This window comes from Phodopus roborovskii, unplaced genomic scaffold (genome assembly GCF_943737965.1).
Source record: "Phodopus roborovskii unplaced genomic scaffold, PHOROB, whole genome shotgun sequence".
Lineage (NCBI taxonomy): Eukaryota > Metazoa > Chordata > Mammalia > Rodentia > Cricetidae > Phodopus > Phodopus roborovskii.
The window spans coordinates 2186334-2214114 of record NW_026126525.1 but is presented as its reverse complement, the minus strand read 5'-3'; the positions used below and the strand labels follow the sequence as shown (position 1 = coordinate 2214114).

The 27781-nt window shown below is 43.6% G+C and overlaps 1 protein-coding gene across 4 annotated transcripts in view; it reads left to right on the top strand.

The window, feature by feature from the left end:
* Lrrc8b (leucine rich repeat containing 8 VRAC subunit B) overlaps positions 1-10296 on the top strand; it is a 58605-nt gene extending 48309 nt beyond the window's left edge. For 3 of the 4 annotated variants that reach the window (XM_051198142.1, XM_051198144.1, XM_051198143.1), the window contains 2 exons: positions 385-2546; positions 8815-10296. In XM_051198142.1, the coding sequence (XP_051054099.1) occupies positions 408-2546; positions 8815-9087 (2412 nt within the window). In that variant the 5' untranslated portion in view covers positions 385-407 and the 3' untranslated portion in view covers positions 9088-10296. Of the gene's footprint in view, positions 1-196; positions 285-384; positions 2547-8814 lie in introns of those variants that run through there. The other variant, XM_051198145.1, reaches the window with a different exon arrangement.
* Positions 10297-27781: the final 17485 nt, after the last annotated feature.

The following is a 27781-nucleotide window of genomic DNA, read 5'->3' as shown; positions in this document are numbered from 1 at the left end:
ATTCAGGGTTTTTGAAGGTAGAACACATAGTATAAGAACAGCTAACCCAGCCTTGGTGTTAAAACCCAGGAGGTAACTGAAGAACTGCCTCAAAGCTGCCCCGAATGCCTTCTATAGATGTGTCACCAAGCTTTACAATTCCTCCGGAGTTTTGCTTCACTGCTAAAGTGTTAGCATTAAATGCAGGCACTGTGGCCTCATGTGGGGGTGCATATGTGTAATCCCAGCAATCGGAAGGTAGAAGCAGGAAGGTTGGGAGCTTAAGGAGAAGCCTCACCTACATGGTGAGTTTGAAGCCAGCCTGGTCTACACAGACACAAACAAAAAAACAAAAAAGGTGTGTTGGAATGATTTCAGCAGGATTTCTTTTGTTTCCTCCTCCAGTTTCTGTTCTCTACAAGGGAGTCATGATTACACTAACAGAGTTAAAATACTTAGCAGATGCCCAGGCATCCTATCACATATTGAAGCCATGGTGGGATGTCTTCTGGTATTACATCACACTCATCATGCTATTGGTAGCTGTGCTGGCTGGAGCGCTGCAGCTTACCCAGATCAGGGTTCTTTGCTGTCTTCCATGCAAGGTGGAGTTTGACAATCACTGTGCTGTGCCTTGGGACCTCCTGAAAGCCAGCAAGAACATGTCCTCTAACTCAAGCATGCCGCACCCACTGCCACTCCGGATCCAGAATGACCTTCATCGGCAGCAGTACGCCTACATCGACGCTGTCTGTTATGAGAAGCAGCTCCACTGGTTCGCCAAGTTTTTCCCCTACCTGGTGCTTCTGCACACACTCATCTTCGCAGCCTGCAGCAATTTCTGGCTTCACTACCCCAGCACCAGCTCCAGGCTGGAGCACTTCGTGGCCATCCTTCACAAGTGCTTTGATTCTCCGTGGACCACACGCGCCCTGTCCGAAACTGTGGCCGAGCAGTCAGTGAGGCCCCTGAAACCCTCCAAGTCCAAAACCTTGCTTTCAACCTCAGGGGGTTCTGCTGACACTGATGCCAACAAGCAGACATTGCCCTACCCACAGCCAGGCTTGGAGTCACCTGGCATAGAAAGCCCCACTTCTAGTGTCCTGGACAAGAAGGAGGGTGAGCAGGCCAAGGCCATCTTTGAGAAAGTGAAAAGGTTCCGCCTGCATGTGGAGCAGAGGGACATCATCTATCGCGTGTACCTGAAGCAGATCATAGTCAAAGTCATCCTGTTTGTCATCATCATAACTTACGTCCCATATTATTTAAGCTACATAACTCTTGAAATTGACTGTTTGATTGACGTGCAGGCATTCACAGGCTACAAGCGCTACCAGTGTGTCTATTCCTTGGCAGAAATCTTTAAGGTCCTGGCGTCCTTTTATGTTGTTTTGGTGATACTTTATGGCCTCACCTCCTCCTATAGCCTCTGGTGGATGCTGAGGAGCTCCTTGAAGCAGTACTCCTTCGAGGCACTCAGAGAGAAAAGCAACTATAGTGACATCCCCGATGTCAAGAATGATTTTGCCTTCATCCTCCACCTGGCCGACCAGTACGACCCCCTGTACTCCAAACGCTTCTCCATCTTCCTGTCGGAGGTCAGTGAGAACAAACTGAAACAGATCAACCTCAACAACGAGTGGACTGTAGAGAAACTGAAAAGCAAGCTTGTGAAAAACTCCCAGGACAAGATAGAGCTGCACCTGTTCATGCTCAGCGGTCTTCCAGATAATGTCTTTGAGTTGACGGAGATGGAAGTACTGAGCTTGGAGCTCATCCCCGAGGTCAAGCTGCCGGCCGCCATCTCTCAGCTTGTTAACCTCAAGGAGCTTCATGTATACCATTCCTCTCTGGTAGTCGACCATCCTGCCCTGGCCTTTCTAGAGGGGAACCTGAAAACCCTCCGCCTGAAGTTTACTGAAATGGGAAAGATTCCACGCTGGGTATTCTACCTGAAGAACCTCAAGGAGCTATACTTGTCAGGTTGCGTTCTCCCGGAGCAGCTGAGCACCACGCAGGTGGAGGGCTTTCAGGACTTGAAGAACCTGAGGACCCTCTACTTGAAGAGCAACCTGTCCCGGATCCCTCAGGTGGTGACAGACCTGCTGCCCTCCTTACAGAAGCTGTCCCTGGATAATGAGGGAAGCAAACTGGTTGTGCTGAACAACTTGAAAAAGATGGTCAACCTGAAAAGCCTGGAGCTTCTGAGCTGTGATCTGGAACGCATCCCACACTCCATCTTCAGTCTGAACAACCTGCATGAGCTGGATCTCAAGGAAAATAACCTGAAGACGGTGGAGGAGATCATCAGCTTCCAGCACCTTCCAAGCCTTTCTTGCTTGAAGCTTTGGTACAACAATATCGCTTATATCCCTGCCCAGATAGGAGCGCTGTCCAACCTGGAACAGCTCTTCCTGGACCACAATAACATCGAGAGCCTGCCCTTGCAGCTTTTCCTGTGCACCAAACTACAGTACCTGGATCTGAGCTATAACCATCTGACCTTCATTCCAGAGGAGATCCAGTACCTGACCAATCTGCAGTCCTTCTCCGTGACCAACAACAATGTGAGCCAATCTGTTCTTAGTTATGCTGAGCTTGGGGGTAGGAGGGTGACACTGGGAAAAATCTGTGGGGGGGGGCGGTTAGGAGGCTGTCCACCCTAAGCATTCTCCTGACTGAGCCTCATTCCCTGTGATCTTGATAATTAACCCTAGCCCTGAGTTTTAGAATCTCATCTGACAATTGATGGTGGAGATTCTATAACACATTTAGGCATCAGCATACTTCCTAACCCACAATAGTTGCTCAACAAATGTTCTCTTTACTGTTTTTCCCTATTTTCTGCACAAATACCACTCATTAATTAGCGGTGGTAGAGCTGAGTTTTGTTTGGGGAGGCCTTGAGTACTTAGAAAGCTTGGCAAGACAGTTCAGAATGAAAGGCCTGGCTCCATAGTGCAACCCTCAGCCTCCTTGGAGTCTATTTCCAGCATCCACACTTAAAATGAAATGGTTAAGGAAAATGTAACTTCACTGAAACAAGGGGGAAAAAAAGAGTAATTTCCTGGATTAAAATATGAAGTAGGAGGACAAAGAAAAAATATCCTGCTAGTGTGATGGGCCAAAGAATGAGGATAATGGATATGTGAAAGGGAGGGCTGAAATCCAGTCTTGGAGAGACGGAGAGTGGGCCTTTCTTCAAATGCATCCCAAAGTATGTATCTTCTACCCTTACATTTGGACAACATGGATATTAAAAAGATGCCAGAAAATTGAGATGAGAAGGAAGTGCATGTTGCTTTTTTAGAATGTTGAGATTCAGACATAAAAGCAGTGTGCCCAGCCTGTGGCAGGTGAGAAATCCCTCAGTGTGAGCTTTTAAAGTTACACTAGGCTGTGGGCTACTGCATCTGCTTATATCGGTTACTGGATGTAGGTTCTATGATGACAATTAGGGTAGTCACTAATCTGATTACAGAGGAAGGCCAATTTAGACACCCTCTCCCCTATTGCTAGGAGTCTTAGTTGCGGTCATCTTTGTGGATTCCTGGGAATTTTCCTAGCACCTGGTTTCTCCCAAACCCCATAATGGCCTCCTCTATCACAATATCTCTTTCATTGCTCCTCCTCCCCATCCCTTCCCCAACCCAGTCTTCTTGAACCCTCATGTTTCCATCCCCCATCCCCTCCCTTCTACCCCCCCTTCCAGTTTGCCTAGAAGATTTTAACTATTTCACCTTCCTGGGGCCCTCCTTGCGTGTCCCTTTTAGGAACCCGCTTTTTACCTAGCATCTATATCTTTGTGGTGTGCTGGGCTGAGCTCCTGGAGCTTAGTTGAAGAGAGGGAGGAGGAGGAATCATATGAGCAAGAGGAAGAGGTCAAGATCATGATTGGGAAAACCAGAGAAACAGCTGACCCGAGCTAGTGGTAACTTTCTTGGACCACCAGCCCCAAATCATGAGAGAATTATTATTAGTTATGAATGCTCAACCTTAGTTTAGTCTTATCCCACTAGTTCTTATAACTTATTTCAACCTTTTCTTTTCATCTATGTTTTGCCCTGGGACTTTTCATCTTTCCTCCTGTATGTCCTACTCCATGTCTGCTGGCTGGCCTCTGGCATCTCCCTCTCTTTCCCCCTTTTTCTTTCTCCCCAGGCTAGATTCCTCCTACTTATTCTCGCTGCCTGCCAGCCCCGCCTATCCCTCTAGTACCAAGCTTTTGGCTGTACAGCTTTTTATTAGACCAATCAAGTGCCTTAGGAAGGCAAAGTAAAACAGTTGCAACACATCTTTACATAGCTAAACAAATGCAGCATAAACAAATGCAGCACATCTTTACACAGTTAAATATTCCACAATAAGAATTATTATATTGTCATTTATAACCAGATGGCAATTGGGTATAGACACTCCACAGTTTTTTTTTTTTTTTTTTTTTTTTTTTTAAGTTAAGAAAGTTACAAGTTTTAACTAGCTGGTTGCTGGTTATGCTTTTCAGGACATGATTAGACAAATTAAGACCATTAGTGCCTTTGATGCCAAGTTCCCTGACTTCCTGGCCATGTCTGAAAGAGACAGAGAAATCAGACAAATGCTATCATGAATAAAGAAGGATACTTTACAGCATAAGGAAGTCTTAGGCCAAATACCCGACATGGCCAAAGCAGAATGGTCTATCCTCATGTGCCTTGTCTCCAAAACCTGAGCAGGGGCTGTAGAAGGACACTTTTCTTCATCCCGTTAGTCCCTCCACCCACCAGGCTCTTGAAGCCGCTATGCAATAACCACTCAGAGACTTAATATAGATGTATAATTGTTTGACCAATGATGCAGGCTTATTATTGGCTAGCTCTCTCTTAATTATTATCCCATTTCTATTAATCTGTGTATCCTGCCTCTCTGGTGGCTACATGGTATGGTGTTTGTTTCTGTCTTGCTCCACCCTGCCTCTTTGCTCGGAATTCCCAACTAGCTAAATTCTGCCTGTTCATTGGCCAAAACAGCTTTATTCATCAACCTAGAAACACCTAGTCACAGCATACAGCCGCCTCCCCCATCAAGGCTCCTATTGTTATGTATCTCAGGGTGAACATGACACCTGTAAATGGGTCAGGAATCCTTTGTCCAGAGTGCAGAGTCTAAGAGACTGAGAGCCAGTGAGAAGGGAAGTTTCAGGGAGGCATTTCCCCTTAGTCCCCCACCACACTACCATGTCAAGTATGTGTATGCAGGCAACCCTAATTAAAGGCAGTAGGTCACAAAAAAAAAAAAAAAATCATACAAGTTATCCTCTGACCACCACACTTGTGTGGCTTACAGGCACCCAATCACATAAACACACAATCAATCAATCAATCAGTCATTCAATTGCACAAAAGTAGGAGGAGACTTGAGAAAAGGTGGTTTAGTGGGAGGGGGAAGAGGTAAAAGAAGATAACGGGAGGGACTGTCATCAAAGAACAGTGTGTATTAGGAACTGTGAAAGAGTAAGTACTTCTTAAAAAGTACTGTTTTAAGAAGGAAGCCACCCACTCACTGATGGAACAGTGTGGTATGACAGTGGGAAGTAGGGGGAGGCAGAGAGAATATTCTTCAGTGTTAGTGTTCAAATAGTTGAACAAATCTTGTTGGTGACAGCTACAAGTGTGAGAATAGAACAGTCAGAAGAAGATTTGTCACCTGGCCACACGGTTCCAGAAAAAGGAGTTGACTTATGGCCAAAACTGACCATACTTACCAGCCACCCAGTGAGATCATTGTTAAAGGTGGACATTGCGTGTTCATGTGAAGATACAGATATCTAGGTACCATCTAATCTTGAAGCTCTCATGGTTCTAAAGGGGAAACTAAAATATTTATGAAATTATATGCATTCATAATGGATGCATACATAGGCATTGTAATGTAAATAAGATACATTCACTGAGAGGATAACAAGCTTCTCGTAGTTTCACTGGAAAGTTAACTCTGCAAAATCAACCCTGGTGGACAACAGACTGTCTTGGAGAAAGTAAAGCAGACTGCAGGGAAGAGACCAGAGCCGAGATCAAGCACAGGGCAGTGTCACGTCCATGCTGAGCCCGGGTACTGTTCTGCATCTGGACACTACTAAAGAGAAGCTCCTTGTCATTGTCCTTTCCCTGCAGCAGCCTTGATTTCAAGCTCAGATGTGAGCATCTGATTCTCTTCCTGGATGCCCTATTCTCTAGATGCAGGGGACCAAGGGACACGATTCTGGTAGTGGCATAGTCTTCGTCCCACAAAGCCATGGATAGAGTCTCCAAGTCAGGATGGTCCTCAGGGGACAAGTGTTAATGGCAGAGCCCCCAGCACAGGAGGGTAAAAAGGTTCTCATAGAAAATGGCCAGTGTTTGTCTTTGAACCCTGCTATCACCCCAGATTCCTTGGTGCCTTTAACATGAAAACATACTTGCTTCTCTAAGAGGCGATTGGATTTGCCACATGTGTTTGAACAAGAAAGCTTTTTCTTAGGAACTTGTGGGAAAACTGTTCCATGAAACATATTAATAACTAATGTAAAAATGGAGATGTCATGTGTGATTCAGTCTAAAGGGACGTGTTCAAAGAATTACATATGATTTTGTGAAACTGTTTTTGAAAATAGGATCTCATTTACTTTCACTTTACACCACCAAGACTGATCTTGAAACCCCTCCTGCCTCTACAGAGTGCTACCATTACAGGCACACACCACCACACCCAGTTTATGCCCAGCTAGAAATCAAACCCAGGGTTTCAGACATGTTAAACAAGCACCCCAAACCCAAGAATCATTTTTGTAAAGCATACTGTTCTAAGACAAATGTGTTTGGTGTTATGAACTTGAAGGTAAAGTAATTTTTTAAAAATGTATTTTAATTCAAGATAGAATTAGTTAATTGAAGGCAAAGCTCCTCTTCCTAATTTAGGAATTAGATTAAGTCAGTAAATTAGGACCCTGCACCTCAGCTGAGCACTGGACTGGACAGAGAGCCCCTTTTAGATGACCTGCAGCTCATAGAAATGGGTACTGCCAACTCAGACCACAGTGGTGCAGGCCCTAGTAGCCCCTGGCATTGTCCCAACCCCAGAGACTATCCACTTCCTCGCACATTCCCTCTCTATTGATGCCTTCAGAAAGTCATAGACACCACAAATTCAGAACTGGGAAGCTAGCGGCACAGACAGGAGAGTGGTGAGGGCATTTGCTTCGGGGTGAGCACCTAGGGGGGAAATATGTCTAGTTACATAGTTGGTAGCCATGAGGAGTTGGAGGAGGAAGCAGACCATGGAATGCCCAGGTGTGGTGGGGGTTGGGCTGCTCTTCTTACGACCCAGAACACGTACATCCTTGGTGATGTTCCCCTCAGGAGACATTGGCTAAAGATAATTTTGGGTTGTTAAAGCCAGGACTGAGTGTGTTACTGACAGCTAGGAATAGAGGCGAGAAAGGTTGCTGAACATTACAAGGTACAGTACAGCTCCACAGACAGAATTGTCCCACCCAAAAGGGCCACAGCTTGGAGGTTGGGTTTTCACGAAGTAGTTCGCCTCAGACAGAAAGCTCGGTTCCATGTGTGGGGCTCAGTACTTTATCCCAAGCTCCTAGAAGCCACTCAGCACATTTAGCGAATGCCAGGGAACCGTGCCCCCAAGTGTCTCCCAAGTCCCTGCTGAGCAGGTCTTTGTGGGACCCAAGTTCCGAGCCACAATGAGTGTGTTTCAAAGCAGCTCCCTGTGTGCCTTTATACTCCACTAGCCTTTTTTCAATGTTGAGTCCACATAGGCAATCGTTTACCTCCATGCCTGAAAAGAAATGCAGTAAACATGGAGGTTTTAGTGTAAGGAGCAATCAGTATTGAGTGTTGGTTATAACAATGGTGAACGTTGGGTTTGTTTTTGAGGGTAAACAGGGCTGAAAGGGGAGGAAACATGAGGGATAAGGCAGTTTCAACCAATTAAATATTTTAAATGCAATTTTGCGATTTTGAGTTTATATGAAAGGAATCCTTTTGAGAAGTCTGCGACTCAGAGCAGGCTCAGTGGGTTTGCATTAGGCCATCTGAGGGGGCTGTTGCACAACAAAGCCACTTGCTGAACTAGGGAGCTAAGAGTGTCAGGTTGTCACAAACCAATACAGTGGCTTTCTAGTTCACAGATGCTCCTCCCTCCCAAGGCCCGGGTGGAGTGATGAGTTGAGGGGATGGTACATGCTCAGCATCTTCCTTGGTGGAATCCTCGTGGTGAATACATTTCATCACACACACCCTGCTCATCATGTGGGGGGACAGTCCGGTGGGGCTGCTCTCAAGCTGACACCTCACTGCATTAGAAGGATCCTGTAATGGATGTGAGGGCATAGGAAGAAAGGCATGTGCTCAGGAGTGTGTGTCTGTGGAGATCTGAAGTGTGTGTGTGTGTAAATCCCCCCTCTTGTGTTCATCTCTGCTTCTGTAGACTGATTGGCAATGTAAGATCTTTATGAGGGCTCCGAAGAGTAATTTGTTTCTGATCCAGGACTGAGTAATTAATTTTAGAAACCCTGCATGTATGTATGTATGTATGTATATACTTTGTCTTTAAGAATCACATTGTGCATTCAGAACCGAGGTGGCTGTGCACTCACACTCCATTGGCCATAGTTCCATTGGCTACTCCTACCCTTACTGTCCTTTCTCTTTTGCCTGCACCTCAGATTTACAACCAGTGTGATGTATTTCCCTGTGGACCTGCAGGCATGTTTTTGAAAAAAGGTAACTGGAATGAAAGTTCATGAATGTGCTATCAGCCAGTCAAAACCGGTTTCACCCGCTTCCTTTCTCCTTGTAGATCGAGACGCTACCAGACGGGCTGTTCCAGTGCAAGAAGCTGCAGTGTCTGTTTTTGGGGAAAAACAGCCTAACAGCTCTGTCCCCTCTGGTGGGGGAGCTGTCAAACCTCACCTACCTGGAACTCACTGGGAATTACCTGGAGACACTGCCTCCTGAGCTGGAAGGGTGTCAGTCCCTGAAACGGAACTGTCTGATTGCCGAGGATAGTTTGCTCAATACTCTTCCACTCCCCGTGACAGAACGTTTGCAGACATGCTTAGATAAATGTTGACCTAGAGGTCAGACATGGCAAAAGCAGTTTTAAAGTGAGGCCCTGGGGCTTGAAGGAGAGTGAATTTTCCTGATTATGTAGATGTCAAATAGCTGATGGTTATGACATACCATAACCAAAAACCTTACCGAATAACCCAATCTCCAAATCAAGTTTGGGGTTTTGTGAATAACTGATCTTTAAATTATTGAGATCTTATTAAAAGAAAGAACAAAAAAGAAAGAGCATGCATTGAAGTGGACTGAGAGTTGTGCAATTATGGAAGCTTTACCTTTTCAAGTTTAATGTTCAGGGCTGTTTTTCCTCCCCTCTCCTTTTAGCCCATCCATTACTTATTTGCACACTGTTTTCCTGAGACTTTCTAACTTGATAATGAACACCAAACCCATGAGGCCTCATCAGCATAAATGCCTTTAGCTATGTTCTCCATTGGCTTTGATTGACAGTCTCCCAGTTTTTAAGGGCATGTCATGCTTGGCTTACCTCCCACTTCCTTTCTCATTTTACTGGACTCTTCATCTGGTTTTCTCTGAACAACAGTGAACACCCTGGGAGAATGCTAACATTTGGCATTTTCCAAGATTAGGAGCCAGGGTTCCTAAAAATTAATGTATTCTCCAAGTTGTCTTCTTGTCTATCGTCAAAGCCTTTTTAAAATACGTTAAGAATTTTTATATAAAATATAAAATATTTTCTACTGTATGATCTCAGATTCTACGCCTCCCAGAACACTTTGTAAGGTACAGTGAACATGTGCATCTCTCAGAATTTACTAATTCTCGGTTTGGGCTAATTATGATTCTTGTGTTTGTATGCTTTCTGCTCCAAAAAGGTTTTGTACTCTGCAACTAATTACTTTGGATGACAAAAAGCCTTGTTTTTCCCTAAAGTCTTCGAGGGGTCTCTGTGTGAGAGGACAGCTGCATCATCTACCTCTCCTTGCTGTTGTGCAATCCTACGGGTACACTCCTTGATTACTGATAAGCTGTGATGGAGGGGACAGGGCAAGATCTAGACTGGAAAGTTGACTAGAAAATACTCTGTAGAAACTTAGTAAGCATTAAATAAAAATATAGGGTGTCCCTCTATCTACATGATCTCTTGGTGTGATTATGATGGAAGCTGTCCCCGCCTAAGTGAGCTCATTTAACTGACACCCATCTCATGCCTTTTAACTCCTGAAATATATCTTGCTCCTTTTGACAGAGACCTTTGTGTTTGGCCCTTTATTATGCATACCATTGAATACATAAAATACACTGGCTCACTCTGGGGCAATGAACATCATAGTGTGCTTTTCTCTGTTGGGTCTAGGCATTATGAACCCACCTCTTTTTGGACTTTTAACTGTCAGGTAATCTATTAACTGCATCTACACAAGACTGGAAAACACTACGGGTCAAGAATCTTCAAAACACAGAACTGTGGTATGGAATAGTTTTTCTCTTTAATTTGTTCTAGAAAGATAGATGAGTCTTTCAAGTATAAGAAATCCCTCTTCTCTTAGCTACCACATATGCCTGATGTTAAGAGAAAAGAATTACACAGAGGAAACTGGAGTAGGATTAGTTACAAAGAATATGTAGAGGCCCAAAAGCTGCCTAAAGCTCTGTGGATGGCAAAGAACAGATTAAAGATAGACACCTTAACAAAGCTTGCCCTCATTAGAACATCCAAGTTCTCAGGGAACCAGGCATGACCAGGGCAGCTGTCTCTGGGACCTCACCAGGGTCTTCTTACTTTTACTTTTTTAAAAATGTGAGTTGATAATAAATGTCTTCAGTAGAATCATCATGTGGACCAATTCCAGCCAATAGTTGGCTGGAATTTTCTGAAGTTTTGAATGTCAGTGATTTATGTGAAGGAGGTTTCAATATTATCAACCATACTTCATATGAAAAAAAAAAATCCCACCCTCTTTGTAGGAAAGAAATTCAAAACACAATTAAGATTTTCTAACCTACACCTGACAAAAGAGAACTTCCCCACACCTTGTTTTCCAGTGCAACTGACTCTTCTACCTCCTCTAAGCAATTCCCGGGAAGGGTCAGCCATGAGGTAGAAGCCACTTCCCCCACACTAGGCTGTTTTTACTGCTGGAAACGATGTAGCTCTTGATATCACAGTTCTGAGATGTCTTTTGTATTTAATGCTTGTGCCGCAATGTTAGCTTGCTGTACAAGCTAACTAACACTAAGGCAATGAACAGTACACTACTGCCTGCCTGATGGAGATCCGGTGTTAGTACTGGCATCTCTGTCTGTGTTGATGGCCACCTAATACCTAAAAGAATCTTAAATGAAGGAGATGAAATCTTCCAAATTATCATGAGACTTCCCCAAAGCCAAACATAAAGGATCAAAAGCAAAATTAGGCTTATGATACAATGGAATACTTTCATTGTATTTGCATCCACTCACAAATACGGAGACGCACACATCTCATGTTTTCAGATTCCATTTAGGCTAGTCTAAGAATAGCAACTTTTTAAAAATTCATTAATTTTAATCATGAAACATCCCATCTCATGGTGGTATTTAAAAACCAAACACTATCTTAGTTTGAAAAGATGCTATGTTTCCCTCATGGACATCAAGGCAGATCTCTGTGGTGATATTGATTCTGCATTTTCATTTTGATCTCCAGTTTATCACCATGTTTCTGTGTTATTAATGACAGGTTGAGTCAGGGTACCTGAAATCCTTGGGGTCTCAGTGAAGTGGAAGGTCCAGTTTATGTGCTGCAATATGCTAAAGCAGCTTACGTATACAACATCATTCCTTGATGAAATGGTTCTGCTCATGTTTTATAGTTTGAATGTCATGTTTAATTAAATGTTGTACTAATATCAATGGGTTCATTACTATAGCCAAACACTTATTTATCTGTAGACTTGACGTTTTTTTCCTTATACTTTCAATAATATTACCTGTCCATCTTTATATTCAAGTAGTGCTGGTTCACCCACAGTGTATTTGTCTTCACCCACCTCACTAAATCTGAGGTGTATTTATGCTATAGCATTTGCAGTGTCACCAAGCATGCTCAGTCCTTCATTCCTACTATAAGAACCCAGCTTCTGGTTCCTTCGTTTTCAGTGATTGCATGTCGCATTAAAAACTGCATTGCTTCCTGGAAAATAGAGGAAACTAATTAGAGAGAGAAAGACTTATTATGCATCATGAAGGAAAAAAATTCATATACATAGACTGTGTAAACAAGCAACTACTGCAGAACGTCCTGGGTGTAACCGTGTCTGTGTGTACCTGTGTGGTGTACTGCAGCAGGGGAAAGTGCAGAATGGCTCCCCTTCTGTCTCTAGCCCACAGCTTCTACATCCAGTGACAGTTGTCTACTATGTAACTTTTGCAGTGGACTTCATAAACTATATTCTCTTCAACTTTTTATAAAAAATATGCACAATTTCATCAACATGGAAGTATTAACACAGAGTATATGAGCCAAAGTACTGAGTTGAGATGGCTTCTTGTCTAACTTAATTTCATATTTAAGTTTTAGATTTAATGCAAAATACACCATAGCTGAGAAAAACAATTCTGAATGCCTTCTGCATGTTCATTGTTTCTCACAGATGTGGTGCAATTTTAAAAATGCAGAAGTATAGAGTTAGAATGGGTATGTCTGTGATTCTGTCTGTCATGTCTCAGTCTTTAACACTGTACAATAAAACTAAAATTCTAACTTTCATTCTAAGTAAAATAATGGAGACTCTTGTTGGAGCCCAGTGAAGCCTAGCATTTGTTACTTTATCTTTACCGTATTTTTGGAAATGTGTATCTGGGTTTTGCTTCTGGAATGAATTACTAGAAAATGTAAAACTGTGTTCAATGTTTCTGGCCCCTGGGTTTAAATCCCTACATTCTGTAGATTTGGGTAAAATCTGCTGTTTTTAAAGTATCCTTTGTGTAAAAAGATTAGATTTTTATAATAAATGGTAAATGAGATGAATCACAGGAAACTAACCAGCCTCCGTTTCGCCTTGTTCTTCCCATTGGAGCTCAGTGTCTGGTGGCAACTGTCATCTCCCACACTTCTCAGCCCTTACGTTTTCTGAGTGTGCAGCAATGGCCATGGAATAGCCAGCCTTAGGCACTGGCATGTGCAGGAGATGGGGTAAGAGCGGTCCATGCCCCCTGTGATCACTGTTCAAACCATGCTGCTCAGGAAGCTCCAGGTTCAGATGCTCAGAAACCAGCTCTGCCCCCTCTTCATGTGCTACTAACACCAGTGCTGAACAGAGTAGCAGATAAATGAAATCTAAGTAACTGTAAAACAGTTCACGGCAGAGAGAGGAAACTGAGTTACTAGACAAAATATGCATGTGATAATTGGAATCAAGTACTTTTCTTAATGGGGCTGGGAAAAAAAGGCTGAACACAGGTAAACCACTTGCCACCCAAGCAGAGGATCTGAGTGTGGGTTCCTGGCATCGAGTAAAGCCACATCTGTAACCCCATGCTCTTACAGATGGGAGGTGGTGGCAGAAGAATGCCCAGAAGCTCAAGGACTCAGATCCCTGAGGTTCCCTGACCTTCACACTCAAGCCATTGTATGAGTGCACCTATACATGTATGTCCATGCACATGTGTGCGTGTACACACACACACACACACACACACACACACACACACACACACACGATAAACTTTTTCTTATTCTGTTACATGAGTGACCTGACACATGTTAGAAAGCTGGCAACAGAGCTCATCTCTTCAGGCATTCCTCCTGAACCAGAACACAAGCTAAAGTAGCTGGGGTTGTATACTGCCCCAGGCCATGGCCTCCCCTAAATGTGTAGGAATGGGAAATACATTTTACAGCTGCAGTCATGGTTGCCACAGGCTGCCCCAGCCTTCTGGGAAATGCTTAGGTGAATTGACTGGCAGCCCCCAGGAGCCTGCTGCAGGCAGAGGGACAGCTGCTTGTCAGTGTTTGCTTCCTCGGTTCAGGACCGTGTCTCAACCATGTGCTGAACTTAACTGGGAAAGGGAGGCTGTGTGGGCCACTCCAAAGCTGAATTTGCATCTCCAGAGTTGCAGCTTTTCAATTTTTGCTTCCTTCCCTGGACTCTGTTCCCACTGGGTAATCCCTGCTCCTACAAGTATCCACAAGACAAAAAAGGATCATAAGAACAGCCATTTTTTGACATCTTTAAAAAGTTCAGTCCCCATCTGCTCTGGTGTTGCCTCCTCCTTGACTCAATGCCTAAGCTTTTCTGTCTCTACACATCCTACAAAGCCTGCACTGAGGTTTTCTGAGTGTTTTAATACTTAAATTGGGTGCTTATGTGCAGTGCCTGTGAGGACTCAGCACGCATTATTTTTTACTCTCCACCTCCCTCTGCTGCTGACAGGAGGGTAACTCAAGCATCCTCAGATGCTGTCTACAGTCAGTGTGGCTCCCTGTTCGTTCCTTACTGAGGGAACAGAAAACAGACTCCATGCTTTCTGTGAACTCCAAACCTCCCAAGACAGCCCTCACTAACTTTTTCCTTCAAAACCCTCTTCTATCCAGCTTGTCCCACATTCTAAATCCTCCTGGTAATTTCTCTTCTAGAAGTTGCCAGCCAATGTGGCATCTCAGACTCAACCTCTCTAAGCTTTCCTACGATCATCCAACCTGCACAGTTACCTTGACCAGTCTTCTCGGCCATGGAGTAAGGGCCTCAATGCCACATGGTAAATCACACCTATGAGACTAAGAAGCAGCCCAGGTTAGGCAGCAGCCTTTTGGGAGACTAATTTCTTTTCTGGTTTGGTCTTTTAAACAATTTCCTTCCAGCTCAGGTTTAGTTTCCCCTTGCCTTGGCCTCACCAGGTCTCCGTTATTCCATCTCAAAGGAAATGCACTAAGAAGGTGCCATGCAGGGCCTCCTGGCACCAGGACCACACTAGCTCTGAGCCCTGTGGGTCATTAAGAATTTGACACCCAATTAAAAAAAAAAAAAAAAAAAAAAAAAAAAAAAAAAGGACAAACATGGTTTGAACAGCCAACACCAACATAGATTTGGTAAAAATGAAGAAACTACTTTTCTGTAAATAAGAGTGGGCTTTGATGTCAACTATCCTCTCAAATATGATTCTGCAAGAGAAACTAAAAGACTGGGGGGAATTTGGAGGTATAAGGAGAAAGAAACCTCACATCTCAGCCTTTGTGTCATCCATTCTCAGATGTCAGTCATCTTCTCCCAGGCCTTGTGGGTAGGCTGCCGTTGGCCGGCCTTTCCTCCAAGCCACTCATGACCCTCTCCAGATCACTTTGCTGCAGTAACACTCTCCCCCATCCCGCCTGATCCTGCCCATGAGCCTAGCTTATCTGTCCTTACCCATCACCAAATCCCATCACCAAGAACATTTAGGAGATACTAGTCCAAAGAGGACACTTTGGTTTCTGCTCTGCAAAAATTAGTATTTTCAACATCCTCTCTTCCTTCAAGGTAGTTTCTTGTCACATTTTCAAAATGGAAAGAATAGGATTTGCTCAATATGTTTATTGAATGGAATCAGAGCCATTTTTCCTGTTTTTGTTTTTCCAATTTGGTAATATACAGAATTGCCATCAAAAGGTGGAGCTAACAGGCCCCATATTCCCAATTATTCTGACATTTAGCTCTCTTGCTGATTAGCAACCCTAGGCACCTGTCCAAATGTACTAATGTCTGGTTCAGCTTGGCCTGGCACACGATACCTGATTCCTGGGCACAGCTATTTCCTTCTCAACAGGAACTAGCAAGCAACAAATTAAAAGGTGATTTTGCTCTTGAAAAGGCTCACAGGTGTTATGGAGTGAAGTAGAAAGGCTTTCTTCCCAGTGGTAATCCATTGCATCTTCCCTCCCCACCCTACCCCACCCCAAAAAAATATTTGCTTCACATCCCTGCTTTGCTGTGGCCATAGTCGTGCATAGAATACTCAGGGCCTTTGAAAGATACAACCTTCCTTAGGCAGCTGCTTCATGCAAGGGAAAATCTCAAAGGTCTTTTCCAACTCCATGTCCTGGTTTCTGTCTCCTGAGCCAGTGGCGCCAATATCTTCCTTATCATCCTCTAATCTGTCCTGAAGATAGAATGTGCCAGCCAGACAGCACCATGGAGAGATTCCTTAGAAAAGTCACAACCCTTGGAAAGAGATCACAGCCCTCCTGCTGATGAAGGGAACCGTGTTGCACCTCCCACACTGCAGAGAGCTCCTGCTTTGCTAACTGGCTCTAGGAAGCAGAGTCTCCTGTCTGGAAGAGCACAGATTAACAACCATCTTTGCTGCCTAGCCAAGTCCAGCATACTCTATCAAGCTGCAGCTTTCCCATTGGGAACCCAGCTTTATGAGAACCCTGTCCTACACACAGGGCATTGCTGGACTGTAGGCTCTTGTTGCCATTTCACACACAAGCAATTCAGCTCAGCTATCAAAGATACTTCCAATGGGAACATTACTGAAAACATTCATTTTACATGTGAAAAATAGGTTCCAGCAATTTGATCACCATAGTGGATTGTACGTTAAAGTATACAGAAAGCCAATAACACAGGTGCATTTTAAGCGAGGGACCAAATCTTGCACCTGTTATTAACGCTGTTGAGGTGACATGTCTAAGGAGTGGTGGAGCTTTGAATACTCAAGGTCCTTTTTAATAAGAGGGCTCTAAATGAATATTCTGGGAAATGGTTTGCAAGTGCATGCCAGTAGACACATGCAGTTTTAAACACATTTTAGTATATGCCATTCAAGGGACTATTTTTAAATTGCATATATTGAAGCATGCATAGCTTTTATTTTGGTGGTTTAACCTGAAGCTTTGAACATACCTGCTCTCATTAGCAGGATGGAGAGTTCCCCTGAGCAGGCTAGTCTAGGGCCCCTGTCTGCGGAAGAGTTGTCACCAATGCCGTCTTGCCTCCAGTTGCTGAGGGAGCTCCCAGTTCGGGTTTTATCGGAAACAAAGTTACAGATTTAGTCCCTGCAAGCTCTGATTTATTATAGGAAAACGCTGGCAGGCATCTCAGACTTGAAAAACTAATTCCTCACACAGTTCTGCTACACTACCCCTCTGTTGTGGACTTAGCTGCTTAGCACATGAGGATGAGGGACAAGCTACACAGCCCTTATTGAATTCATTCCTTGTCCCAGATAAGAAGCTGTGTTCCCAGAGAGCAGAGCTGCTGCTGTGACCCCAGCTCTGCCCCTGACTGACTGCACTGCTGAGCACAGAGAAAAGCAGGGACCAAGCTCTCACACCCATTGCCTTGCAAGCCTGGCTCTCAGTTCTCGTATTCCTCAGATTGCTCACCCTCTGAAACACATAGCACATGAAACCTCCACAAATCGGGTAACTCAACTGCCTCCAAGGCTCGCTCATACTGACTGCTGTTCTTGCCCCCCCCCACCTCCACTGAGATCTGTTGATGAAAAGATAGCTTACAGTGGCTCAATCATACCATGTGAGCTGTCTTCCTCCTAGAGATAAAGAAGTAGGCCCTTTCCCTTTGTCCTTCTTTGATGAGGATTTTAGTGATTTTGCAAAGTTGGAAATGAATTGAATGGATGCTTGGGTGTTGGTGTCAGGTATGTAGGGTAGGCTTGGGTGGGCAGGCCTGGAGAAAGGCAACATGCTTCTTGGAGCCATGACTTGAGGAATCTAACTGCTAGGATGATGGAGGAAGATAAAGGGGTGGATTGTTTCCTGGCATTAGCACTCATGTCCCATTGTTTCCAGGGTGGTGTGTTCCTGCAGACGTGCCCAGAGTTCTTCTGCCTGACCTATGAGACCTACCAAGCAGGTGGGTCCTAAGCTGCCTGCTGACTCTCATCTAGTGTGTGGGTGTGTTGATGAGGAATAGGACTGAGTAATTTTCTCAAAAGCTTGCATGTCACTTATATCTTTTTTAGGCCTTTGAAATGATTCATTTCTGTGGCACATGAACAGAACTTTTCACCGAAGAGGTCAAAGCATCATAAGTGAGGGAATGTAGAACCATCTTGCAAGGCTGTTCTGCAGGGCTCCCCAATCAGAGGTCCAGGCACACAATAAAGGGAAGCTATTTAAAATGGATAGGAGTGAGGCCAGTAGACACGATACTCAAGTGTCCCTTCTCAGGAAGTTCTGAGATTGTGCGGGTACAGGAGACCTTAGAGGTGCTCTGCCCACTCTGGCTTTAACAAGGAAGGTGGAAGATGCCTGGCATCCAGCCCAGGGTCCTCCCTGAAACGGATCTCTGCAGCTTGAAGTTCTTGCGTTTTTTGTTTTGTTTTGTTTTTTCCCTAGAGCTCTGGGCATAAGTATAAAATTAGCCCCTCTAGTAAGACAACTGTAGGCTGGATACATTGCACATGATTGGTTTCTGCTTGGGTGGAGTCCATACCCTCCCCTGACTGGCTCTTAGGGTGAGCTGTGCACCACCAGGCTTTCTGCTATGCACAGGACTTCCTGCAGAGGGCACTGTGTATGTCCTCTGTGCTCTGGTGCCCAAACTGCAACTGCTTGAGTCCTAGACTTCACTGTACCTAAAGAAAGCTAGGACATCTGTCCTCAATCATGTTGGGTTGTCCTGTGGTCCAGCAATTCTTAAAATCATTGTCCGTTTACTGAGCTAGAAAACGACCTTGGAGATGGGCCTGTGGGCGTGCCCGTGGAATAATCTTCATTAGGTGAACAGGTGTGTGAAGATGCACCCACTATGGGTGACACAATTCTGTGGGCTGAGATCCCTGGCTGTATAAAAAAAAAACACATGCTAAACAGGAGTGTCCATCACTTTCTTCTCCATGCCTGTGGGCCAGTGGCTTCAAGGTCCTGTCACCACGATGGCTGGCACCAAAAACTAAGCCACATAAGCCTTTGCTTCCTTGAGTTGCTTCTGTCAGAGCAACGTTATCACAGTGACTTGGAAAGAAACTCAGATGGGCAGCCTGGAGGACACAAGTCTCATGCTGAGTTAGAGTCCATTTTCCCCACCGGGTGGTGGTGGCACACGCCTTTAATCCCAGTACTCAGGAGGCAGAGGCAGGTGCCAGCCTAGTCTACAGAGCTAGTTCCAGGACAGGCTCCAAAGCTACACGGAGAAACCCTGTCTCGGAAACAAAAGAGTTCTGTTTCCACCAATGATTCTTGTTACTTTGTGTCTCTGCCTCTTTTGGAGATGTAGCACCTTCCTGCCTGACACCCCAGCGCTGCAGGGAAGGATAATGAGGGCAGTAGGGCCCCACCCTCATGGAAACCCACAGCACAGAAATGCACCTGGCTCATCATTAAAAGGATCTGATGTAAAAACACAGATAGGGCCTGAATTTAGGTCCACAAGTCCTGCACAAAGCCCACAATAGATGTGCAAGCACCACTTTAAACAAGGCCTTTACATATTCAGGAAGTGTGACGTTTGGCCACAGCATGTCACTAAGCCTCTCTGGGTCCCAGTTTCCTCTTCTATAAAATAAGGCAACTAGAACCATGGGTCCCTATGGCCATGTGTTGGCACTGCAATGCTATGAATGTCATTAGCATACAAATGGATTCCTAACATGGAATCAGCCAGACTAGGAGGGAGACAGTTCAGAGGGTGAGGCACTTGCAAGCCTTTTAGGTTTGATCCCTGAAACCCATGTAAAGGTGGAAGGAGAGAATCAACTCCACAGAGTTGTCCTCCAACCTCTACATGCAAGCTGTAACAAGCATGCTTGAACACATGTGTTGCATACATGCATGAACACATACACATAGCAATGAATTTGTGCATTTTCCATGAAGAACCTTTTCATGGGTTGCCATTCTGACTCCAAAAGCTGTGAGGTGGTCATAAAGCCTGATTATTCACCCCAAGTGGGTATTTCAAATATGCTCACACAGTCCATTGTAATTTTTCCAAGCTTACTCTGAGTTTCATCTGAATAGTCTACTTGGGTGACGGCCACATTCCCACTTGCTTCCCATGATCCATGCAGTTCTGAATGTCACCAAATACCAGCCTTGCACGGCAAGACTGCACCATCACTTCCCACCCTTGCCTCACCTGCCCAGATGTCAATCACACACATGTGTGATGCTCTCTGGTTTCAGGCTAGAATTCAGGGTAAAAAAACACCTGGAAATGCCGGGGTCCAGGATGAACTCTGAAATGCATCGTTCCCACCAAGGCCACTGAATAACCTCCCATTGTCTTGGGTTTTTAAAAAATCCCATCTGCATGATAACTCCTTTGATTTGGCTTTAATTTGGAATAATCTGCCTGATGCCATTTCTTCAAAACATTCAAAACAAGATACGATCTCTTCTGAGTCAGCTACATAGAGTGGACCTTTTCAAGCATAAAGAAACATCTGTCCTCCATCTGCAGGGCCTGACAAACAGGATTTTCCATCTAGTGCTATGTAGGGCACTGATGCTTGTAAAGGCAAGAAATCTTTTCTTTCTTTTCTTTTCTTTTTTTTTAAACTAAAATCCTGATAAATGTCAAATAGCATCTTTTCACCTTGCATATCATTTTCCAAAGACCCCCCCCCTAAAAGGCCACTTCAGCTGAGTGGTTTAATGAGAACATAAGCTCCATATTCAGCCAAATACTAGTCCAATGTTTAGTATATCATGTACCATCTATGCAATCATATAGTTATTTAACCCTGATAATTCTAGGATATGTAAAACAGAGAAAACACTGGCATCTTCTCTGTGGTTCTCTAGGAGACCAGCACTGAGTCCCATTGCTCCTCTTTTGATATTTCTGCTGTTAACAGAGATGCAGAAGGCCAGGTCCCTGGTATAGCCATAAGAACACAAGATTGGTAATCAGAAGCCTGGGATGTGTCGCCACCGCTGCCACTTAGTGCAGGGTGCTGGGACAGTCCCATGCTACTCAATTCAGCTGGAAAACAAGGAAATAAGTATCTCTTCGATAATATCATGAGACTTAAGTAAGGAAGATGGTTACTGGGAATTTTCTTGGCCAATTCTAAACTCTACAAATGTATTTTCAGCTAGCGTCTGTGTTATGAACCAGGTGTTTGTGTTCCCTGGGAAGTCCTACATTAAAAGTCTAACTCGAGAGTGAGGGTACTCGAAGGCAGGGCTTTGGCCAGCTGAGCCCCAGACTGAGGACTAAATCTGATAGTACCTCCAGCTTGCACTTCCCAACCTCTGGAGTGGTCAGAAGCAAAGGTCTGTTCTTTAAGATACCCCATCACAGCTCCTGTTATGAAACCATAACTGACTGAGACATGGAGTCAAAACCATCAATGAAAAACACATTGTTTTTAATCAAGAATTTTCATTTACAATAAATGTGTGATGAGCTCAACTGATTGTGACTGATTTCCACTCAGTCACAGCAGACAGCACACTGATGGACTGAGGACCCGCTAAGCATCCGCCTTTCCAGGAGAATTCCCATACAGCCTCTGTGGACACCTAAAATACATGCTGTCTAAAGCCAATGTGTCTGCAGAGTATGGGTCTCCTGGAGCCAGGTTTGAGTCTACAAATGCTGATTTTCCTGACTCATCCCCCTTCTTAAGCATTCAACCAGAACTCCACTCTCTGCCTGCTCTGTCACTTCTGCCCTTTCTTTATGATAGGAGTCACTAGCTTGAGCTCTTATCACCCACCAGCCAGGCTTAAAGTCTAACCCTACCTCCTCAGTTGCCCAGTTGTGTTGTACTGAGCAAGCCACAGAAACATTTGACAGCTCAGCTTTCTCAGGGGAAGACCATGGAAGAGCTCCCAATGAGTTACCCAACACCAAATGGTCAGCCTTGAAAACACACACACAAGTAATGGAAGGACTGTGCAGGTGCGAGTGCGCGCACACGCGCGCGTGCGCGCGCGCACACACACACACACACACACACAGAGAGAGAGAGAGAGAGAGAGAGAGAGAGAGAGAGAGCACAACAGTTAAAGAAATAAGACCCAAGAACTCCTGGAATCCAGTTATAGGCAGGGAGGAGTGATTAGCAAAGGAGTCAAGACCAGGCTGGAGAAACCAGCTGACCTGAACAAGGGAAGATCATGGACTCCAGTCTGATAGCTGGGAAACTGGCATAGGACCAACGCAGGCCCGTTGAATGTGGGTGTCAGTTAGGAGGACTGGGCAGTCTATGGGGCCTCTGGTAGTGGATCAGTATTTATCCCTAGTGTACAAATGGAATTTGGGTCCATTCCACAGAGAGGGCTACTCTCTCAGCCTAGACATGTGGAGGAGGGTCTAGACCCTGCTCCAAATGATGTGACAGACTTTGAAGATCCCTCGTGGAAGGCCTCGCCCTTCCTGAGGAGCAAAAAGGAGATGGGATAGGGGGTTGGTAGGGGGCAGGGGAGGAGGGAAGGGGGAGGGAATTGGGGTTGACACGTAAAACAAGCTTGTTTTTAATTTAAATAAAATAAATCATTTTTTAAAAAATTAAGGAAACAAGACCAAAAGTTGAGAGAGAAGTACAAGGGAGAAAATCAAAAGTAGTATATTTTAACTTCAGAAAATAAAGTTTTCCCCAGAGATCTGCCTATCTCTGCGGGTCCACTCGGAGTTCCTGCGGGCAAGATCCTTGACCCCCAAATCCTGGCCTCTGCCAAAGAACGAGGTCTCAGCTGGAGAGCGCCAGCTTCCAGTGAGATCCCACTACCCTGCAAAACCTTCTCAAGTTCCTGGTCAGCCCTCCTCCTCTTCCGCCAGCTATTGTCCAGAGCTATTGGCCAGAGGTCCACTGTTAGTACCTGCTGGCATCTTCTTCTGGATCCTCATCCTTGACCCCATCCCTGGATCCCTGTCTGTGGAGAAACCTCCTAGAGAGCTTGGACCACACAGAGCTACAGATGTTGAATCTCAGACCCACATAAGCCCATCGGGGAAGTACCATAGAGAGAGGGGGGAGACACCACCAACACCTACTGGAAGAAGCTATGGGAAGAAGGCAATACAAGAGAACACCTAACAACAGAAAGACAAACATGACACCACCAGAATCTAGGGAATCTACACCAACTAGAATGGAACACAACAACAAAGCAGAGGAAGCAGAAGGGTATGACTTAAAAATTACCATCATAAAAATGATAGAGGCCCTCAAAGAAGATGTGAGAAAATCCCTTAAAGAAATGGAGGAAAAAACAAACAAAAAAGTGGAAGAAATGAACAAATTCCTTAAGGTAAGTACAGAAAGCCAAGAAAAAACAACCAGGTGAAGGAAACGGTTCAAGACTTGAAAACTGAAATTGAGAAAATAAAGGCAACACAAACAGAAGGAATGCTGGAAATTGAAAAGCTGGGCAAAAAATCGGCAATGACGGACACAAGCATAACCAATAGAATTCAAGAGATGGAAGAGAGAATCTCAGGCGTAGAAGATAAACTAGAAGAAATAGATTCATCGACCAAAGAAAATCATAAATCCAACAAATCCTTAACACAAAACATCCAGGAAATGTGGAACACCATGAAAAGGCCAAACCTAAGAATAATAGGCATAGACGAAGGTGAGGAAGCCCAGCTCAAAGGTGCCGAAAATATATTCAACAAAGTCATTGAGGAAAACTTTCCAAATCTGAAGAAGGACATGCCCATGAAAGTACAAGAAGCATACCAAACCCCAAATAGGCTGGACCAAAGAAAAAAGATCCCTCGACATATAATAATCAAAACACCTAGCATACAGAATAAAGAAAGAATATTAAGAGCAGCGAAGGAAAAAGGACAGGTAACATATAAAGGCAGACCTATCAAAATTACACCTGACTTCTCCATGGAAACCCTCAAGGCCAGAAGGTCCTGGATAGATGTTCTAAAAGTATTAAGAGAACACGGATGCCAGCCTAGGCTACTATATCCAGCAAAACTCTCAATCAATATAGACGGAGAGAACAAGATATTTAATGACAAAACCAGATTTTCCCAATATGTATCTACAAATCCAGCCCTACAGAAAGTATTGGAAGGAAAACTCCAACCCAAGGAAGGTAACTACGCCCACAAAAATGTAGGCAACAGATAATCCAACTACACCAGAAACCAAGGGTGAAGCAGAACTAATATATTCACAATACCACTGCCAACAACAAACCTAAATCAAACAAGCATCAACAATCAATGGTTCTTACTCACCCTCAACATTAATGGTCTTAACTCACCTATAAAAAGACACAGGCTAACAGAATGGATACGAAGACAGAATCCATCCTTCTGCTGCATACAAGAAACACATCTTAGCTTCAAAGATAGACATTACCTCAGGGTAAAGGGTTGGGAAAAGATTTTCCAATCAAATGGAAATAAGAAGCAAGCAGGCGTAGCTATCTTAATATCTAACAAGTTAGACTTCAAACCAAAATTAGTCAAAAGAGATGAAGACGGTCATTTCATATTCATCTCAGGAGAAATCCATCAACACAAAGTCTCAGTTCTGAACATCTATGCCCCTAATACAAAGTCACCCACATTCGTAAAAGAAACACTACTAAAACTCAAAGCTCATATAAAACCTCACACACTTATAGTGGGAGACTTCATACACCACTCTCAACACTAGACAGGACCACAAATCAGAAACTCAACAAAGAAACAAAAGAATTAATAGAAGTTATGTCTCAACTGGGGTTAACAGACATCTATAGAACATTCCATCCAAAGACAAAAGAATATACCTTCTTCTTTGCTCCACATGGAACCTTCTCTAAAATCGACCACATACTAGGTGACATAACAAACCTCAACAGATACAAGAGAATAGGAATAGTCCCCTGTATCTTATCGGACCACCATGCTTTAAAATTGGAATTCAACAACAACACAAATAGCAGAAAACCTGCAAACTCATGGAAACTGAACAATGTGCAATTGCACCACTCCTGGGTCAAAGAAGAAATAAAGAAAGAAATTAAAGACTTTCTAATATTCAACGAGAATGAGGACACAACATACCCGAACTTATGGGACACCTTGAAAGCAGTGCTACGAGGGAAGTTCTTTGCACTAAGTGCCCATATGAAGAAAACAGAGGATAGTCACATAAGAGATTTAACAGCCCAACTGAAAATCTTAGAACAGAGAGAAGCGAATTCACCCCGCGGGAGTAGACGCCAGGAAATAATCAACTTGAGGGCTGAAATCAACAAAATAGAAACCAGGAAAACAATACAAAAAATCAATGCAACAAAGAGTTGGTTTTTTGAGAAAATCAACAAGATAGACAAACCTTTATCCAAATTAACGAAAAAGCAGAGACAGAACATGCAAATTAACAAAATCAGAAATGAAATGGGGAACATAACAACAGACACACAGGAAATCCAGACAATTTTCAGGTCATACTTTGAAAATCTGTATTCCACAAAAATTGAAAATTCAAAGGAAATGGACAAGTTTCTGGATAACTATCACTTACCAAAATTAAATCAAGAACAGACAAACAACTTAAATAGACCTATAACCCGCAATGAAATAGAAGCAGTCATCGAAAGCCTTCCAACCAAAAAAAGTCCAGGGCCAGATGGATTCAGCGCAGAATTCTACCAGACATTTAAGGAAGAACTAATACCACTACTTCTCAAACTGTTCCACAAGATAGAAACAGAAGGTTCATTGCCAAACTCTTTTTATGAGGCCACAATAACTTTGGTACCCAAACCTCACAAAGACACAACTAAGAAAGAAAACTACAGACCAATATCCCTCATGAACATCGATGCAAAAATACTCAATAAAATACTGGCAAACCGAATTCAAGAATACATCAGAGAAATCATCCACCATGACCAAGTAGGCTTCATACCTGGAATGCAGGGATGGTTTAACATACGAAAATCTATCAATGTGATCCACCATATAAACAAACAGAAAAAGAAAAACCATATGATTATCTCCTACATGCGGAAAAAGCCTTGGACAAAATTCAACACCCTTTCATGATAAAGGTCTTGGAGAGGTCAGGGATAACAGGAACATACCTAAACATAATAAGGGCAATATACAGCAAACCAACTGCCAACATCAAACTGAATGGAGAGAAACTTAAGCCATTTCCTCTAAAATCAGGAACAAGACAAGGCTGTCCTCTCTCTCCATATCTCTTCAATATTGTACTAGAAGTTCTAGCTAATGCTATAAGACAACAAAAGGAGATCAAGGGGATCCAAATTGGAAAGGAAGAAGTCAAACTGTCTCTATTTGCAGATGATATGATAGTTTACATAAGCGACCCAATAAACTCTACCAGGGAACTCCTACAGCTGATAAACACCTTCAGCAAACTAGCAGGATACAAGATAAACTCAAAAAAATCAGTAGCCCTACTTTTTTCAGACGACAAAGAGGCAGAGAAAGAAATCAGAGAAACATCACCCTTTACAATAGCCACAAGCAACATAAAGTATCTTGGTGTAGCACTTACCAAACAAGTAAAAGACCTATATAATAAGAACTTTGTGACTCTAAAGAAAGAAATTAAAGAAGATAACAGAAAATGAAAAGATCTCCCATGCTCTTGGTTAGGTAGGATTAACATAGTAAAAATGGCAATCTTACCAAAAGCAATCTACAGATTCAATGCAATCCCCATTAAAATCCCACCACAATTCTTCACCGACCTTGAAAGGATAATAATCAACTTTATATGGCAAAACAAAAGACCCAGGATAGCCAAAACAACCCTATACAATAAAAGAACTTCAGGAGGCATCACCATTCCTGATTTTAAGCTCTACTACAGAGCTATAGTTCTGAAAACAGCCTGGTATTGGCATACAAATAGACAGGTAGACCAATGGAATCGAATTGAAAATCCTGATATTAATCCATGCACCTATGAACACCTGATTTTCGACAAAACAGCTAAAATTATACAATGGGGCAAGGACAGCATCTTCAACAAATGGTGCTGGCACAATTGGATGAGGGTGTGTAGAAGACTGCAGATAGACCCATGTCTGTCGCCATGCACAAAACTCAAGTCCAAATGGATCAAAGACCTCAACATAAACCCAGCCACACTGAACCTCTTAGAAGAGGAAATGGGAGGTACCCTTGAACAACTTGGTACAGGAGACCGCTTCTTGAACACAACTCCAGGGGCACAGACACTGAAAGAAACAATTAATAAATGGGACCTCTTCAAACTTAGAAGCTTCTGTAAGGCAAAGGACACAGTCGACAAGACCAAACGGCAGCCCACAGACTGGGAAAAGATTTTCACCAATCCTATATCCGACAAAGGGCTGATCTCCAAAATATACAAAGAACTCAAGAAACTAGTCAACAAAACACCAAATAACCCTATTAAAAAATGGGGTACAGAACTGAAGAAAGAATTCTCAATAGAGGAAATCAAAAAGGCTGAAAGACACTTAAGAAAATGCTCCACATCCTTAGCTATCAGGGAAATGCAAATCAAAACAACTTTGAGATACCATCTTACCCCTGCCAGAATGGCTAAAATTAGAAACACCAGTGATGACTTATGTTGGAGAGGATGTGGAGAAAGGGGAACACTCTTCCACTGCTGGTGGGAGTGCAAACTCATACAGCCATTTTGGAGATCAGTATGGCGGTTCCTCAGGAAAATGGGAATTAGTTTACCACAGGACCCGGCAATCCCCCTCTTAGGCATATACCCAAAGAATTCACATCCATGCAACAAAGACATCTGTTCAACTATGTTCATAGCAGCACTATTTGTAATAGCAAGAACCTGGAAGCAACCTA